This window comes from Clupea harengus, chromosome 5 (genome assembly GCF_900700415.2).
Source record: "Clupea harengus chromosome 5, Ch_v2.0.2, whole genome shotgun sequence".
In the NCBI taxonomy this organism is placed as follows: Eukaryota; Metazoa; Chordata; class Actinopteri; order Clupeiformes; family Clupeidae; genus Clupea; species Clupea harengus.
This window is the reverse complement of record NC_045156.1, coordinates 20893328-20912849: the sequence shown is the minus strand read 5'-3', so window position 1 is coordinate 20912849 and position 19522 is coordinate 20893328. Positions and strand designations below refer to the sequence as shown.

The window sequence follows — 19522 nt, the reverse complement described above, 5'->3', positions numbered from 1 at the left end:
GTGGATTTATTTCTGTATGCGCATCTGGCATCAGGACTAAGAAGATGTATGCACTGCAGGTATAACCAATGTCTGCTGCAAGTAAGTCAGGGAAATGTCATCAATAAATCTGATCAAGTTGCGCAGAACTAGAAATATCAGGTTGTCTGGGACAAAACATCTCAGGGAGAGAGCACAGCCAATCAGAGAAGATGTAGGGAGAGACTGGACAACACTGGTATATCACATATCAGCAAGTGGAACCGCAAATCCATGGGCACTGTTGCCCTAACAGCCTGGAGAAAGAGAAAAACACACATCATTTAGATCTTTTTTTATTGATTAAAATAGTTGTCAAACACTGTGCAATGTCTAACATGTCTGTTTACGCCACTGTTCTCTTATGCTGATAGATTCCCTGTGTCCCATGGTGATTACTGGTTTCATCTGTTATGGCCCAGTGTCATACAGAAAGCATAACAGAACGCATAACACAGGGGACATGGCCACCAGGTGAAGTTTAAATGAGAATGTATTAATCTTCAGAGAAAATACGAATGTCTGGGGGATTATGGATGTGGGTGCATAGGTAAATGGCAGCAGTGACAGAGTGAGATTGGAGTATTGATGTAATGTCAATGGAAGAGAAATCGGTGTGTGAGTGAACTAGTCAATGGAAGAGAATGCGTGTGAGTGGATATGTGAGGGTGTCAAGGGTCGGAGTGTTGGTTAAGGGAGAGGTCTTGTGGCCTTAATAGTCCTCTCCCACTCCAAGGGTAAGATCATTAGCCACCTCGCGGCCTCCTTCCAGTCAATGCACGGCCGCTACAAAGACTGCAGGGGGTCCAGAGTGGGCTGATACTTTTTTGTATGTTTTTAAATTTTACAGTTGTCCTTCTTGAAGACTTTGCTTTTATGTGTCAATTCCCTCATTCTATCAAGTTTCAGCTTTTGCAAACGATACAATGCACGTATTATAGCCACAATAGGAATCACTGCCTAGATTTCCACACACCTAGATTTTAAACACTGCCTACAAAATACCACATGTACTTCACAAAATCCATGAGTTCAGCCAAGTCTAAAAACGCCATTCTGACTACTGCGGTATACATGCCATACAACAGACATGAGTACACCCCAATAACACTGCAGTGTCAAATTATTCACAATTAAATACCCTTACAGCAATGGCATTACCTGCAAGTTGAACAGTGGGGTCACAGTTATGTCAAATTAAAAGCGAGTATGAACTCAATGCAACAAAAGTCAGTACACCTTTCATTACCCAGATTTTTCAATACTTCATAAGGCCACCTTTATTTTTGACGACAGACTCAATCCTCCTCCAGTGTTGCACACGTTTCTGGAGAGATGTTCTGCCATTCTTCAGACAATTTTTTTTCAGCTGCTCTTTGCTGGAGGGGTTGTGTTGCTCTACCTTTCTCTTTAAAATATCCCAAAGGTGTTTTGTTTGATTCAAGTCAGGTAACATACTTGCCAGGTTATAGTTTTCATTTTACTTTTGAAACTCTTGTGAATTTGGCAGTGTGCTTTGGCTCGTTATCATGCTGGAATATTCCTCTTCTGCCAAGCTTCTGGAGACTTCTTGTCAGCCAGTATTTTGGTATATCCATAAGCCTTCAGGCACCATCTATAAATGTCTCCCTCATTAACACCTTTTGCACTCATGCAGGCCCAGATCACACCACCACCATGCTTCACGGTCAGGACTATGTATTCACTGTGGTAGTCCTGGCCAGGTTTCGCGGCAAACATGATGGACCCCATCTGAGCCAAACAAAGTTATCTTGAGCTCATCTGACCAAAGAATGTGCTCCCAATATTTATCAGGCTTCTCTTCATGTTCTTTAGCAAAGTTGAATCTTGCAGTTTTGTGCCGAAGAGCAGGCAAGGGTCCCTTCCTTGGATGCCATCCATAGAGGTTGACGTTATGCAATGTCCTTCACACTATTTGAGCAGTCACAGAAACTCAGATTTCCATTGATAACCCCTGTGCCAAGTCTTAAGCACATACTCTATTTTCAGAGCTAGACTGTAAGTAGCGAACTTTCCTTAGCATCATTTTAGGAAGACGGCTCCGATTAGTGGCACTATGTCTTGCTCTATACTTCCTGATAACTGCTGCAACTGTGTTTCAAATGATTTTTAGTTGGTCACAGATCTTCTTATATTGGGCCACCAATTTTTCATCTTCATGTCGCATAATCAGATTTTCCAATTCCTCTGGCAATCCTTTCCCATGTGGAGCCATAATGCAGATAGACACAGCCCAAAATTGGTCCAAAATTGAGGAAGTTCTGGTGTTCACAGGTCATTTTATAAACATGTGCATGCAATTGGAAAACAAAGGTGCTCAATTTGTTTCAATGATCACAGGTTTTCTAATCACAGTGATCACAAGAGTGTTCACATTTGTTGAATTGAGGCCTACTTTGAGGCCTGTACTTTCAATACAGACTTTCTGAAGTATTTGTTTTTGATTGTTTTCCTAAGAAGAGATACTCTACTTGTCAACTTAGAAATAATTATTACGGGGTAATACAATAATTTGACATCTAAGTGATATTGCACAGGGCTGGATACACTTCCTTACTACCCAAAAACATGGCACTCACTTCCAGAGGTCAAAAAGTATCCATCACTTTGTTTGGTCTAATGTTCTTGGCAACTTATGTAGCCATACGGCCTTGATTACACAACATAAAATATCAAAATGCTCCACATAAAATACTCCAAGTCCACGTTTTCTAGAAACTAAAATGTTGAACTTGCCCACATAACTATGCGTTCACATCAGATACCACGCAAGAGGGGCAGAGGGATATAAAACAAGAAATCACCAAAAATTCTCTAAATTGGATAATATTCCTCATTTTACCTAGCATGGCGATTCAAAACAAACTGGCTCAGCTGTGGCAGAACCACACCATCTCTACACTGAATAAAGGAATACTGCAAAGAATCCGAGCCTATCAGAAAAACACCAACCCCCTGACGGCATGTTCTACTTGTGGTTCTCACAGGCCCACTTATGGTGAACGAAAGTGTGCAGAGAGTGACATGCATCTTCTGCCTCGTGAGTCATGCTTTAACAGTAACTTCAAAATAGTTTCAGAATATGAGAACTCGAATGTCTCAATTATGATCTCGAGGTTTGTAAATCAAAACTGGAGGCAAATGGCGATTTTATTATTTGCTGCGAACATGGCACTGATCTTGGCACAGCTGACTCAGGCACAGCTCTTTGTGAGGGCCAGATTGTCTCCAGAAACCCCCCTTTGATCTTCTAAGGGCTTCAGCTAAAAGATGGAATGGTGGAAATAGGTTTGTTCTGACAAACAGTGCAACACATATCAACCTTGACATCAATCACGAACAGCTATAAAATGTGATGTTTTTCTGTGCAAGAATGTCCTGATGGTTTGCAGTCTGTGCCTGAAAGCTAAATTCTTAAGGCCAGGAAGTGAAAAGTAAAAATAGCAAAACTTGTAATTTAGTATAGGAGCTACCTTTACCTGTGGGGCACTGTGATGCATTAGTTTGGATTTTTTTGTTTGTGGAAAAAAACAAACATTTGTGTTGGTTTCACAACTGAGATGCTTTTGTGCTATCCTTTTTGTGTTTGTGTGTGTGTGTGTGTGTGTGTGTGTGTGTGTGTGTGTTTGTGTGTGTGTGTCTGCATCTGCATGTCTGCCAGTGTTCACAAGCGTTTTCCAGGCTCATTTTAGCTGCCAGCTAAACAAGAAAGGATTGAGAGATCCACGGTGTACCATGCATTTTCAAAAAATTACATCTGAGAGATTTGAGGACACTGTTTTCACAGAACACAATCAAACAGGCCTTTCACAAGATATCATCATCATTTATTTACATCTGTAAAGATCTCTTGCAGTCTTGAAAGTGCAAGCTGAGGAGTATGCACAAGTAATTAAAAATAACCATTGTCATCTATTTCGATTCGCATATAAATAAAACAACATATACTGGAAAAACACACAAAGAAAACAGATGGAGAAGAGAGTAGAGAGGGAGCGGAGGAGACGAGAAGAGACATAACAGTACAAAATGTCAGTCCTCACTTCAGGTACAGTTTGCAAAAAAGTTAGAAACGTTCAAAAACACCCTTGGAGTAGTGTTTGTGTGTTTTGCCTGTGGAATTCTCACATCACAGGCAGCATATATTTGAAGCTAACCCCCACCCCCCAACCAACCCACCAACCCATTCTTCCCAATTTAGTTTGTGTGTGATGTCAGGGCAATGAAGTTTTAGGTTGCTCCCCCTACCCCAATACTCCCCCTCCCACCCACTCCTACCCCCACCTCCAGTGATTGGTGGCCTGCCTGTCTGTCTCTCTCTCTCGCTCTCTCTCTCTCTGTCTGATGGCTAATGTTGAATTTGACGGCACCCCTTTGCTCTGGATGTCCTCCTGCAGAGTTTGTGGTACTAAAAGGGTTTCCAGCCAGCCATCTAGTCCAACTTCCCTGCTGACTGAACACAAGAAAGATGAAGAACAGCATTAAGACATGAAGGCAGATGGAGGAAAGACAAGCAACAGGAGGACTGGCTTTTGTGGAAAGATTTTTAGAAGTCAGAAGAAGAAATGTGCTGGACAACTGTCAGTCTTCACATGTGGTTTGGTTTCCACTTGATTGTTTATAAAGGGGAATGAGTCAAATATATTTTCCCCTTTCACTCAGGGTAAAGGAGAAAAAAGTTACCCAAAAAAAAAGAACCCAGCCACACTTTCAGACGTAAATCTAAAACTCTTTCTAGCTGCAATGGGAGTGCATGAAAGACTACAATTCAAAGCATATGTCAAATTGCACCAACAGAATGATTACCTGGCAGTTTGGGAGTATTGCCATCATATCTGAACAGCATCTGTATACGGTGTCATGCTAATAAAATTGTTGAGGTAGCACCATTCCCCTGGATTCATCCAGCATACACACATGTGTGCACACACACAGATACACAAACACACACACACACACACACACACACACACACACACACACACACACACACACACACATATATATATATACTGGAAAACACACACACACACACATTCTCAAATTCATACTCTGCTGTTCAACATCCCCCAAAATCTTACATTTACTTTTGGTTTGTTCTCCCACTGTTTCCTTTAATTCCTGTTGGATGGGCCAAATACACAGCTGGATCTTAGCATGACATGGACTGGACAGTATAAGAATCAAAGAGGTTGCAGATTTGAGATGACAATGTTATCTCTTTTTAAACTTCTTTGTTCTCTTCAAAACACCGGGCTGACACTCGTCACACCACGTCAACATGACAAGACATGGCTGTGTGGCACATGACTGTGATGTCACTTCCTGTTGAAGGCATAAGATTAAGAGATTGTGAGATGTGCACCTTTTTTTAAGTTAGATTAAGTGGACATGGATAACAACTCTCTCAGTGTCTGGACTGTTATCTTTTATCACGGCTTTGTGCTCAATTTATCTCTACACAGACCTGTGACTGTAGAGGGTGCATGCCTACTGAAAGGATACATTCAAGGGCAAGGATGGACACCCAGTGCAATCTGAGTGTGGCCTCACCTTCCAGAGCCACAGGTTGGTGTAATTTAGTAATGGGGGGTGGGGCAGGCAGGGGCTGTGTGGAGTGATGAGCCAAGGTAAGTGGTCGCAATAACGCTACTCAGCTCCACAAACAACGCCAGGGATCAGAGAGGAATGAGAACCCGAGCCGTTAACACAGAGCGCTTGTTTGTCTTGAGACATACAGTCCCCTACTGAAGCGTCCCTGCGGACGGGGAGGCTCACGGCAGGCTGAAGCTCGAGCCTCAAGGTCTTAAAAGCAGATTAGGCCGTAATCTCCCTCGTTTGGACCCATTTTCATAAACTCTTGGCGTGACGGTCAGATTTGACACGGCCAAATTCTCTGCAGTGCCTAACAAACTTCCACTGTGGAGGAGATGAGAGTAGGAGAGTAATGTAGACAGCAGAGACGTGTTGAGCCACACTGCCAAGGCCACACATACTGTGTCTGCTTTCTAAACCCTTAAGATAATATTTGGTATTGCACTTTTGAACTTGACAATTGATTTGCCTTTCATCTTGAGGCAGTGTTTTATTTCATCCAAGGAATTCTGGTGTATGTGAGATCGAATAAAACTGATTAAAAAAAACATACTAAATTAGTTGATAATCCAAAGCATTAATTTGGCATGGCTACACTTAGCCAAGCATTTTTTAACAAGGATGAACCATTTAACTTCTTACAAAGTTCTAAAACGTTAATGCTAAAGTTTAGAACAGCTTTAGAAAGGTATTTATTCAGGTTCACAAAAATACAGTAGCTCCCCAAAAGTGAAACACACACACACACACATTCATACACACATGTTATCATGTAGGCTACTGTAAACTGAAACTTGCCTTTTATTGCAGGATGGATTCCATTTCTGATAAATGGTTGTTTTCCTGTTGGCGGACAAAACACATCTTTAGCATGGGACAGAATTCACCTCTAGTTCCATGCAGGCCACTCAGAAACATCACGGCTAAACCCTCGCCCTCAGCACTCATCCACTCTTACTCCCTGACTGCTGCCCTTGCTCTCCACTCTCACCATGTCGTCGTCACATTCATCCTGTGTCCCCTCCTCTCCCTCCTCCACCTCGATGGCCTGGCTGTCGTCTGCGAGCTCATCTGTGTCTGATCCCGAGTCATCCTGGGAGACCTGGCTCTTACAGTCGTCCTTCCTCAGTTCTACACACACAGACACACAGACACACAGACACACACACACACACACACACACACACACACACACACACACACACACACACACACACACACACACACACACACACACACACAAAAAAACCAAACATGCATATACATTTAATCATTTGACATCTTTAAACCAAATGTCAAATGGATATATAATCAAGGCAAACATTTCTTATTACATTGCATTAAATCATTCTCCCTGGACTCAAAGTCATTATGCATAGCTGAGACTCGGATGTCTTTCAAACACCACAATTTCCTATAGGTCTGGAGAAATAATACAACCAGACAACTGGAACTTGACATTGTGTAGAAAATGTTCTAACTTTACTTGAATGCATACAACTAACATCTGGATAAAACTGAAAAAGCATGCCCTATCAATCATATTCAATGTGGTCCTAGCACAAGATAAATGATAAATACAAAGTTGTTCCTTCCAAAAATCCCTGCATATGAAGAACTGTTTAGGTGCAGACCCCACATATAATCATTTAAGATATGGCCACATCCTTTTCAAAAGCCAAACAAAATTTGCCACATGTCAAAAACACCTTCTGTGAATGTCACTGGATACACTTTGCAGCTTTTGATGAACCCTTCACAGTGCAGAAATGGTGTATAAAAATATGCAAAAAACAACCCACAGGCACACACAGAGACAACAATAAGTAGTTACATATGTATTCCAGGCGCATACAGTACAGGTGGTCACTCTGTCAGTGGGGAGAGTGCCTTGCTAGAGGGTAAATCTGGACAGCCAGGTTTTGTAACAGTTTGTGGCTGGGATAAAAGTGGGTGAAAACTAAATCCACAATGCTGTGAGACTTGCTAGCATTGTTAGCGCACAGAGAATGCCCAGGGTGAGGGCTGGAAAGACAGCGAGCTAACGTTTGGCACTGAACAACGCTAACATTTGTGTCAATACATATCTCGTTTGGAAGAACCTCACCATATGTGAGTGCATGGAAGTGGTCAGAGCGAGAGGGAGGAGATGACAGAAGGTGAGAGGGAGGAGCAAGGAAAGAGCAAAGAGTAGGAAGGGCAAAGGAGACAAGATGATGCACCCTTAAGTGTGTGTGTGGAGGTGTTTATGTGTGTGTGTGTAGGTTTTTGTGTGTGTGTGTGTAGGTTTTTGTGTGTGTGTGTGTATGTGGGTGTTTGTGTGTGTGTGTGTGACGGCCCTCACCCCTGTGTCTTGTCATTTGTCAGTGATGACAGTTTGTGATGTTCAGTTATTAGGGGGAGGTGTTTGGGTGGGAATATTTAGGGAATTAGATGGGTCAGTTATCAATATATCAGTTATCAATATGGGGTAGACACAAGTGGGGTGAGATACGAAGATACTTTGGGGGAGCTATTGAGTTGGCCATTGATTACAGTTTGGCAAGACATCCTCGGCCTTAGCGAGTCCCTACCTAGAGGTTGTTGGTTTAGTGTCACCTCCTAATATGTAATTTATCCCCTGGCATTTTGTCTTCCCTTTAACGGCCAAGGTGAACTGAAGCATGACGTTCACTGCTGTGAATGCGAGGGATGTCAGGCGCCCAAGCTGAAATGGTTTATATATTTTCACATTTTAACAGTGCAATTAAAAAGTATATACAGTGGGGAAAATAAGTATTTGAACCCCTGCCGATTTCGCAAGTTTGGCCACTTGCAAAGAAATGTGTGATCTATAATTGTAATAGTAGGTGTGTTTTAACTGTGAGAAACAGAATATCAACAAAAAAATCCAGAAAACTGCATTTTATAACATTCATGACTTAATTTGCATTTGATGCAGAAAATAAGTATTTGAACCCCTAGCAAAACATGACTTAGTACTTGGTGGAATAACCCTTGTTGGCAAACACAGACGTCAGACTTTTCTTGTAGTTGGTCACCAGGTTTACACACATCTCAGGAGGGATTTTGGTCCACTCCTCTTTGCAGATCCTCTCCAAATCCTTAAGGTTGCGTTTTCAATGGGAGGGAATGAGGGAATGAGGTTCAAGCCCAATATTCCACATTACATGGCCCAATCCATAATCCCCTCGATGCAGTGGAGTCGTCCTGTACCCTTGGCAGAGAAACAGCCCCAAAGCATAATGTTTCCACCTCCATGCTTGACGGTGGGGATGGTGTCATATTCAGCATTCTTACCCCTCCAAACGCGGCAAGTCGAGTTGATGCCAAAGAGCTTGATTTTGGTCTCATCTGACCCCATCCTGTCTCCCAATCCTCCTTAGAATCAAGTGTTCATTGGCAAACTTCAGACGGCTCTGTACATGTGCTTCCTTGAGCAGGGGGACCTTGCGAGTTCTGCAGTACTTCAAACCATTACGGTGTAGTATGTTGCCAATGGTTTTCTTGGTGACTGTGGTCCCAGCTGCCTTGAGATCATTCACAAGCTCCCCCTGTGTAGTTCTGGGGTTATTCTGCACCTTTCGGATGATCACCGATACCGCACAAGGGGATATCTTGCATGGAGCCCCAGACCTAGAGCGATTGACAGTTGTTTGGTGTTGCTTCCATCGGCTGCTTGCCGATGGTTTTGTAACCCATTCCAGCCTTGTGCAGGTCTACAATCTTATCTCTGACATCCTTGGTCAACTCTTTGGTCTTGCCCATGGTGGTGAGGTTGAAGGTGTGAAGTATGATTCTTTGGACAGGTTTCTTTTATACACGTCACCAGTTGAGATCAGGTGTACCTTGTTAGGCCTAATGAGGACTAATCTGTGTGCTTCTTGGGCACATAACTGGTCATTGGGAGCCAGAATTCTTGCTGTTTGCTTGGGGGTTCAAATACTTATTTTCTACATCAAATACAAATAAAGACATAAATGTTATAAAATGCAGTTTTTTGGATTTGTTTGTTGATATTCTATTTCTCACTGTTAAAATACACCTACCATTAAAATAATAGATCACACATTTCTTTGCAAGTGGCCAAACTTGCGAAATCGGCAGGGGTTCAAATACTTATTTTCCCCACTGTATATGGCTAACTTACATTTAGCAACAAAAAAAAAACAACCAACAAAACAAACAAAAAAGCCCAATTGTACGAATCCCAAAATTGAAAACCAAAAAACGACCTAAAGAATGATTATCCAATTAGTCGAATAGTTGACTATTGGGGCTCAGCCCTGATCTTTTCATAGTTATCCATTTTTAAATCTCCAGAATATTTTTTATTTCCTCGTCCATCCCTTTGCAAATAAACAATTACTTCTAGGCTTTAAAGTCTTTTGACAGCTCCTCACAGCTACACAGGGAGAATGTATTCAGCAGTAAAAAAGCTCTGCTCAGACGAAACAAGACACAAAAAATATGGCATAAAACAAAGAGAAAAAAGGCAATGTTTGTTCTCAGCTCAAGGGACGACATCAGTCAAGTACACTAATGAATCTCTCAACTGCTGCCCCTCCTTCCCTAGAAGGTCTTTGTCTAATGTCATAAACACGGATGAGTTATGTCCTCTCCAAAGCATTCATATTTCTCCATCACCCACACATCACATCACAGTGAACATGTTCTTGTACAGATTTGAATTCAATTAAGAGATTATTGGATTACAATTCGATATTGATGAGAGAATGCCATGAATTGAATATCCTTAATGGTAACGGTTACTTCTGGCAGCGCAAAAATAGCTCCACTCAGACGAAACAAATGTGACAATTTTCTGCTGGGCTCTGGGGAGACGCGTTGCTCAATGACATCAACTCCACGTCCAGTTCTCACATTCCACCCTGGAAAGCACACCGCAGGGACCAATCTCACCAAAGAGGGGAGAGCCGAGGCAACCCAAAGCCAAGCCAAATTATTGAAACCTGGAACATGTGTAACAGCAGTTCACAAATCATATCTGGCCCTGGACGGCCTCCACCGGGGATGGATCATGTGGAACATTACTGAAGTCCTAGACTGCAGCTATAAGAAACGCAAATATTTGTGTTCCTTTAGGTTTTAGTCTGCAAGGCCTGGATGACCATCTCTGAGGGAGCAGCACAATTCCTTATTAGCATCAACATATGTATATCTGCGTGGGTGTGTGTGTGTGTGATAGAGAGAGAGAGAGAGAGAGTGTATGTGTGTGATATAATGTGCATACTTGTGCCAGAGGTGAACAAGTTCACAGGGTGTATTTAAATATTGTTGAAAGAAGTGATAAGGGGGCCAAGCGGCCCAGCAGGGCAGAGTCAAACCTTATGCCAACATGTCAAGGGCACGGCTGTTAGCACTCACAGCAAGTTTCATGTCATTTGGTCAAGATATGAGGTCCCTTCCTGTTTGTCACCAAATTTGATAGGCTGTAACGGGCAAACTGTTTTGAAAATCAAAAATCCATACGATTGTGAGGCATTTTGTGAGGCTTGGTCTGAAGATCCCCTTTAACAAATTCAAATATGCAGCTGTGTTTAACTTGGTTTGATCCAAGGAATCCAACAGTATCTCATTTTTGAAAATCAGGCATCCAGTTAAAAAGTTATGTGCTTAAATGCACCTCCAACCTTGATCCGTTGGTGGCGCTAAATAGCTCGAGGCATAGACATGGGCCTGTCCCCAGTAAGTGTGCCAATTTTTTAAACGTTTTACCAAACGGTTCTAGGGACTGCCATTGTGTCCCTAGAAGATGATGATGTACTGTAGGTATTACAGGTATAAACACAGTGGATGTCTACACAGCTTTGCTGCTCGGCCCCCACGATATTAAACAAATACTGAATAGCGTTTAAAAGGTATTTATGTGTTCATCTGTGAACAATGCGAATACTGAATACTGTTTAATAGGTATTAATGTGTTCATTTGTGAGCTGTGTGAATACTGAATACTGTATAATAAGTATTTATGTGTTCATCTGTGAACTAAATGAATACTGAATACTGTTTAATAGGTATTTATGTGTGTATTCTGTGAGCTGTGCAAATAGAGTGTCCACATATATGATGTTTGCCTCCTTGTCATCGACACCTCGGTGTGGGGCCTGTGCTGGCAAGACAAGGTTATTTAGAGGAGCGGAGGAGTAGCATTTCACCATCACAATGCAATCCACACGCACGGTGCTGCGGTGGCAAAACAATGTATTTAGATCAGACTGAACTATGAGAACAGTGAGTGTCAGTGTCTGGTCAGTGTCTGTTTAATGGTGGGGCTGCATTTGCGGAGACCGCAGAGGTAGGAACTAATCTGACCTTCTGTCTCTTCTTTGGCGTGTCGTGTCTGACTGACTCTTGGAGACTCTGCCCTCTGCTGGGCATATACGCCAGAGAGGAAAGGTGAGGTGGGACCCTGAAGCTCAAAGGTTAAAAGTAAAGTTAAAGTCTATATAGTGGGGGTGGTATATTCCTGTGGGGAAATAGGGAACATGCTTTGAGCCACAGCTTGTGCCTACCTGTGCTTGTATATTTGTCCTCTGTGATTTCCTCCAGTCGGCCAAGCAGGGCATCAATGTTGCACTTGATCTGTGTGAGCTCAGACTTGATTGCCTGCAGCTCATTGGATTTCGCTGCTGGGATGCCATAAGAATCACACACAGTACACACACACACACACACACACACACACACACACACACACACACACACACACACACACACACACACACACACACACACACACACACACACACACACACACACAAACATACACACAAACATACACATACACATACAGACAGAGTATTAAAGGCTAAATACACAATATTATTTACAGTTAACTGATATTGAGATTATTCCTGTGTAAGTATGATAGCATTTATATGCAACTAAACACCTAACTTTTGAGCCACCTACGGGTAGGGGTGTTTATCCTTTGTCTTAGCGAAGCACCTTGAGACAATGTTAATGGTGCCGTACAGGTGGAACAAGGATCTGCAATTGAATTATATTGAGTATATGACAACCCCTTACACAAGACATTGCACTGTCTACAAGAGCAATTGATAAAAATGCAGCGGAGTGAATCAACAGTGGGGTAAGCGTACGGCTGAATGGGAAATGATCAATAGACTGCAGAAGAGCGGGGGAACGAGCGATAGAGGAAAGGCAAGGGAAGGGAAGGGAAGGGAAGGGAAGATAACTCACGCCTCTGTTTAATGGAGGTGCTAGGGAGCACAGAGGACCTGGCCAGCAGTTTGACGGGCAGAGCCTTCACCCTGCGCACGAGCGGCATGGCCACACGGGGGCGCTTGACTGGCACCACTCTGGGCACCGGGGACACTCGACCTCGATATTCAAACAGCCTGCAGTGGTCAGACAGACAGAACGAGGCACAGGGCTTCCGATTACACTTTAACATAGGATCACATCTTACACACAATCAGTTTCAAAGCATGTTCATACCTTAGTGAATGAGAAAAAGCACACACATAGACAAACACACACTCAAACAGACACACACGCACACACATACACAAACACACACACATGCACACGCACACCATATATACTGAAATTTAACAAAAACATACACACACACACCAAATACACACATTCACATTAAACACACTCATTCAGAACACATGTTAAATTAGCCCACGTGGAGCCATTGGGAATCGGCATTGAGGGTGGAGGTGTAGGTTCAACAAACTTGTCAGGTCGTAAAATTCCTTTAAATAGCTTAATAACATAGGACCACAGTGTGAGAAATTTCACATCTCAATCACACATTTCACAGAAGAATCACATCCCAAACTCACCTCTGACATCATATTCATGCCAGAAAGAGGAGATAGAGGTCCATAAAAGAACACAGAAATCTAGGGCGTGGAAAATCTCCCGAGTCTTTTAAGATTCTCATGCCTTCCATGTGTGTCTCCTCCATTCACCCTGAGCACATGTGGTTCACTGCAGGCAAGGCCCTCTCCCTGTCTGTCTCCTTGTTAGGAGGACCTTATCATAAATTCTGTAACTACATTAGGACCATTACATGGAGTCATGTAGAGACTTACTTAATGTTGAATGTAAATCCTTTGTGTTCCTGCAGTCTTGTATTAGGACTTGTCATTTTATGTATTTCTCAATCATAGATGTTATGTTTAAGCATTAATCACTCTTTACAGGAAGTGTTGAAAAATGGTTATCATGCCGGCAGATATGCTTAAACCAATGTCAAAGTCACTTAACCAAAGTCAAACTAAATTACCCATCTCATTGATCTGGACAATGTGTGAGCAAGAGAGGCACAGAAAGTAGCAGTATAAGAGAGAGAGAGCGAGATAGATAGATAGAGAGAGATAGAGATAGACAGAGAGTGTGAAAGATAGATAGAAATATTTATTTATTTATTTGTGTGTGTGGGGGTGTATGAGTGTGTGTGTGTGTGTGTATGTAGGTGTGGGTGCATGTGGATTTGTGTCTTTGTGTCTGTCTGTGCGTGCATGCATTTGAGCGTGACAATGTGTTTGTAGGTGTGAGCGACATGAATGAGCTGCAATGTAATCCTCTCCAGGCTTCAAAGAGATGATCTGCTGTACAGCCCAAGAGCAAGCAAGCTCTGCAGCTGCTGCTCAGCCTCCACGCCCCCTTGCAGCCCCCCTCTCCCAAGCGGACCTGGGGCTTTTGGAGATAACTTGAAAGCGGGCCGGGAATTAAACCAGGCATCCTTCCCCCAGTAATATATCGATCCAAGTCCGAGTTACACCTGAGAGGCTCGTAAGTCAGACGCGGACATCGTGTTGAGTATAAATACAGCAGACGTGGCCTCGCCGAAGGTGTCCCTCATATGGAGATGATGTTCTAACAGCTGGGAACACAGGTTTCCCACAGAGCAGAGCCACGGGGGTTTCTAGAACCGCTAAAGCACAGGGCCAAGCCAGGCCAAGGATCTGCCAAATTTCAACTTTCTGGGTCAAGTCACATTTATTTATATAGCACATTTATTTATTTAGCACTAAAGCGCGAAGTAAGAGGTCATGCATGAAGTGCTTCTAGAATGAGATGATTGTACTGTGTGTGTGTGTGTGTGTGTGTGTGTGTGTGTGTATGTGGTGTGTGGTGTGTGTATGTGTATGTGTATGTGTATGTTTATATGTATGTGTGTGTGTGTGTGTGTGTGTGTGTGTGTGTGTGTGTGTGTGTGTTTGTGTGTTTGTGTTTAGGCGTTTGTGTACAGTTGAATGCAAAACCCCTGAGCAAAATCCGTATTTTGTTGATTTTTGAAGTGAAAAGTAAATACAACCCTGAAGCAAAATAATGTTTAAAAAAGGATTTCTTTAAACATTTGTGCACTGTTACTTTTTATTTAAATCAATTTTGGTAATTGCAAAAGTTTGAGCGCCCTTCCACTTCTAAGTCTAAGAACATAACATTAACCAACCTATATGATGCCCACAAAGGAGCAGATCTTTTTAAAAAGATATCAAAGCATTTCTAGCTCGCAATTTCCAATGACTGAGATGTTATTAAGCAACGACTGTTAAGGGTAACTGTGGAAGTCGAGGAGAGATCTTAAGGATCCAAGAACACTAAAACTGCACATCTGCTGGAAAGAAAGGCCAATCAAACCCCTCACATGACTCAAAAGACCTGCAGGAAGATTTATCTGACACAGGTGTGGTGGTGCACTGTTCCACAGTGCTGCTTGCACATTATGTACCTAGAAGGGCCATTAGAACGTAAAACTGAAACTACCAATGACATAATCATACATGTTAATGTCTGAAGTATGCAAGGTAAAATCTAAATACACTAGGGTAATTTGGGAAATAAGTGCTGTGAGCAGATGAAGTAAAACAAAGGTGTAGCATTTGATAAAAAGAACTCCTTGACAACTGTAAAGCATGTGGGTGGATCTGTTCTGTTTTGTGATTTTCTAGCAGCCAGTAGCTGAAGAGAAGGGAGGAGAGAGGGAGAACAGAGAATGTCTTTTTCAAGTTTGGAACTAAAGAAGTAACACAGCATTGACATTTGTTCAATGTCTCTTTGCTACAGGGGTTCTATTTACTAACCAAATCAACTAAATCTGTCATTTATATGTGTGTGTGTGTATGTGTGTGTGTGTGTGTGTGTGTGTGTGTGTGTGTGTGTGTGTATGTGTATGTGTATGTTTATATGTATGTGTGCGTGTATGTGTGTGTGTGTGTGTGTGTGTGTGTGTAGGTATGAGAATGTGTACGTGTACAGTATTTGTATGTGTATGTGTATGTGTATGTGTATGTGTGTGTGTGTGTGTGTGTGTGTGTGTGTGTGTGTGTGTGTGTATGTGTGTGTGTGTATGGGGTATATAGTATATGACATATGATATGTGTAAAAAAACAAACGTAAAAGCTGAGCTGCTGGTAATAGAACTGTAGCAGGTATGACGTTGTCTAGCCTACAATGATGTGTGTCTAATATGCAAATTCAATTATATCAAATTAGTCCTGCATGCGAGTGGTCACCACAAGCCAACTTTTCTACTTCAAAATAATTCTTCTGTGGTCTAAATTGGCTCCACATCAGTTTAAGAGGATTGTCTGTATTTTAGACCGTATTGAAAATCAAACCTTCGGAATTTGTGAATACCCCGGTACACTGTAATACCACCAGGGTGACCAGAGGCAAACAGACAACATGTGGAACATGTTACCGATGCTGAGAGGTAACCTAAAACTTTGATATAATGTGTATATAACTGAATGCGCATAAAATACTAAACTTGTCCTCTAGTTGATTACACAGCACACCAGTTAGGCCATAACAAATATACAGGCTACAGCTTTTGCTAGCCTATATGAAAGATATGATGAGTGTCACCTGGTAGCTTTTCCCTTATCTACAAAGTTTGTATTAAATACACACAGACTTCAATCAATTATGTTACAGCTAGGAAATAATCGAACTAGCTTGCATTACTTATGTAAAGATTTGAGGAAACCTGACAAATTGACATCCAGTCAGATTCCTTGTCAGTTTCTGACCCATTTATCTCCATACTTTGCCATCCATCCATCAATCTCTCTGGCATCTGCACCGTTTGACTGACGAAAGAGAGGGGTTGATCTGCAAGGTGGTTTTTGAGGAAATCCATTGACAGTAGAATGAGAAACTCCATGAAACGTCATGACACTTCTGATGTTCGCCAGTTGCTACACTTTGTATACTCTACAGCTACATACCAGTCGCTGTAAATAATCTAGGGTTATTGGACCTAAGGGGAGGACTGTGTTATGGTCATTGTTTGTATTTTTAAGAGAAAATATATTCATTGTTGAAACTGGATGTGTTGAGGTTGAGCCTCCCCTGATGATCGTATGAGGTATGTGTGTGTGTGTGTGTGTGTGTGTGTGTGTGTGTATGTGTGTGTGTGTGTGTGTGTGTGTGTTTGTGCATGGGTATGTGTGTGTGTGTGTGTGTGTGTGTGTGTGTTTGTATGTGTATGGGTATTCCTGTTAACATGTATTTGCCTGTGTGAAACAGAGAAATAGAGTGTGTGCATGGATTTGTGTGTGTGTTTGTGTGTTTGTGTGCTATTTGCGGGTGTTCTACATTAGTTTTCTGGGATTTGGAGTCTCTCCAGTGGCAGAGAAATGTACCACATCATTACCAAATTTGTGGTTGACACTAATCTGACTCCAAATTGCCCCATTAGTGTGACAATGTTTTTTGAAGTTCACTCCAAGAAAACTCCAAGGCACTCTCTTTTTTCAACACTTAAAATGCCTTTATTATCGTGGCATGGTCCTATTAAAATTTTAAAATGTCAACATTTAGCCTTTGTCAGGGAGTCAAACTTTGAATTGCAACCTCAAATCCCCATGTGGTCTCACTGGTGAGAACACATCAGTGTTATTATGCAACGCAGAGAACAGAAAACAATGAGAACATTCAGCAGTGCACTCACCTGTCATAAAAATCATCTCTGTAGTAATCGTAGTCAAAGTCATAGCCACTGTGAGACAAAGGACACAATACACAAAAACCCATAAGGATATGATCTCATAATTAACTAATGAACAAAAAGCTATAGCTTATGACTGTGAATTGGCAGAGCTCTCTCTCTGTTTAAGTCGCTAACTCCATAATGACTTTAAGACAAGTTACTTCCGTTGCTAAGCAGAAAACCCAGATCATGTTTTGGCTGATAAATGCATGTAATATGTAGTTAGGGTTTATAAAACACAGACTGCAGATTGATTGGATACAAATGTGCTTGTTACATTTTTGTCAAACGATCATATCGTTGTTGTCAATGAGGGTTACCTTCATATTGCACAGCTGTACGGAGGGTGAGTGTAATAGTCAGTAGACTAGTGGTTGTCTACTGTGTTTATGAACTTGTTTACTGATGTGTTACACAGACGTAAAGGTGTTGTTAATGAGTTTCTCACCTGAAGAGAGCAGCAGCCGATCTCTTCAAACCTTTGGGTCGGTTAGGTTTGGGCTCGCCTGCCATGTTTATATCTGTGAAGGAGAGGGGAGAGGAGGAAAGAGAAAGGAAGGTTGTTTACAAAATGGCTGTTTCTGAGCTCGACTCGGGTTCTCTTTGAAGCAGGACTTGTGCTATGCCAACAGGAATGTTTGCTCAATAAGACTCAATCTCCTTGTCAAAGACCAAAATAGACAGCGTCCATTGTTTTAATGCCACAGAGTAAACAATACTGCAGTTTGGCACACATGCACCTCGCCATTCTGGTCGCCAAATGGTCACCATCTCAATGGAATTCATTGCTTCATTGCATCTGCTAACCACAAGTGATGCAGAACACACAACCCAGCAGTCAAATATTATAAGGTAAGGAAGAGTGAAGGGGACAAATGTGTGTGTGTGTGTGTTTGTCTGTCTGTGTATGTGTGTGTGTGTGTGTGTGTGTGTGTGTGTGTGTGTGTGTGTGTGTTTGTATGTGTGTGTATGTGTTTGTGTGTGTGTGTGTGTGTGTGTGTGTGTTTGTGTGTGTGTGTGTGTGTGTCTGTGTGTTTGAGTGCGTGTGTGTTTGTTTGTGTGAGTGTGTGTGTGTGTGTGTGTGTGTTTGTGTGCGTGTTTGTATGTGTGCGTGTGTGTGTGTGTGTGTGTGTGTGTGTGTTTGTGTGCGTGTTTGTATGTGTGCGTGTGTGTGTGTGTGTGTGTGTTTGTGTGTGTGCGTGTTTGCATGTTGCAATGTTTCAGTATAAACACCTACAATGAATAACTCCCCATTCTTCACACAGAGCAGATAGATTTGGTTTGTCCTTCACTGTAAGGCAAAGCGCAACGGCAGCTCATTTCCCTCTGTGAGAGAACAAGAGGACTCACACCTACCCCAATATTATGACCTCATTTGCCTCAGTCCTTCCCATACATCTTCTGCTACCTAAGTTATTTCCATGCACCTCAAGGCTAGCTGGAGCTTCTTTGTGTCAGAGGTAGCATTGCAAATTTAACTGATGCTGCAGCAACATGGCTAATGTGAAAAAAATGCAGTTTGCGGTTTTCCTGCATCTGTGATATGACAAAATCTATAAGAGAAATGCAAAATGAATGTTAATTAAATGAAAAAAAAATAAAACAGAATGCAAAAATAAATATAAAATACAGTATGAAACAATAAGATCATTTTAAAGTGGGGAATTCCAACTGACAGCTGTAAAGAGGATGGATCTAATGAAGACAAGCAACAGGAGAAAAGTAGGAGTAAAAAGTGTTCAGCTGGCAGCTGCAGGCGGTGGGGTAAACCCAATCATTCTCGCTCAGACAAACAACATACATCATATACATTAGTCATCTCTATGGAGATGACTAATCTAACCTGCTTCCATGTTGCAGAAGTATCCCAGTCATGATAAAGCG

General features: G+C 42.0%; 1 protein-coding gene across 5 annotated transcripts in view; it reads right to left on the bottom strand.

The window, feature by feature from the left end:
- Positions 1–4252: 4252 nt before the first annotated feature.
- raly (RALY heterogeneous nuclear ribonucleoprotein) overlaps positions 4253–19522 on the bottom strand; it is a 73008-nt gene continuing 57738 nt past the window's right edge. Inside the window, exons 5-12 of one of the 5 annotated variants that reach the window (XM_031568044.2) lie at positions 18087–18159; positions 17600–17647; positions 12862–13019; positions 12571–12648; positions 12171–12287; positions 6626–6765; positions 6433–6477; positions 4253–4492 (exon numbers count right to left, since the gene is read on the bottom strand). In XM_031568044.2, coding sequence (XP_031423904.1) covers positions 6436–6477; positions 6626–6765; positions 12171–12287; positions 12571–12648; positions 12862–13019; positions 17600–17647; positions 18087–18159 — 656 coding nt within the window. In that variant the 3' untranslated portion in view covers positions 4253–4492; positions 6433–6435. The remainder of the gene's footprint in view (positions 4493–6432; positions 6478–6625; positions 6766–12170; positions 12288–12570; positions 12649–12861; positions 13020–17599; positions 17648–18086; positions 18160–19522) is intronic. The other 4 variants (XM_031568042.2, XM_031568043.2, XM_031568046.2 and 1 more) reach the window with 4 other exon arrangements.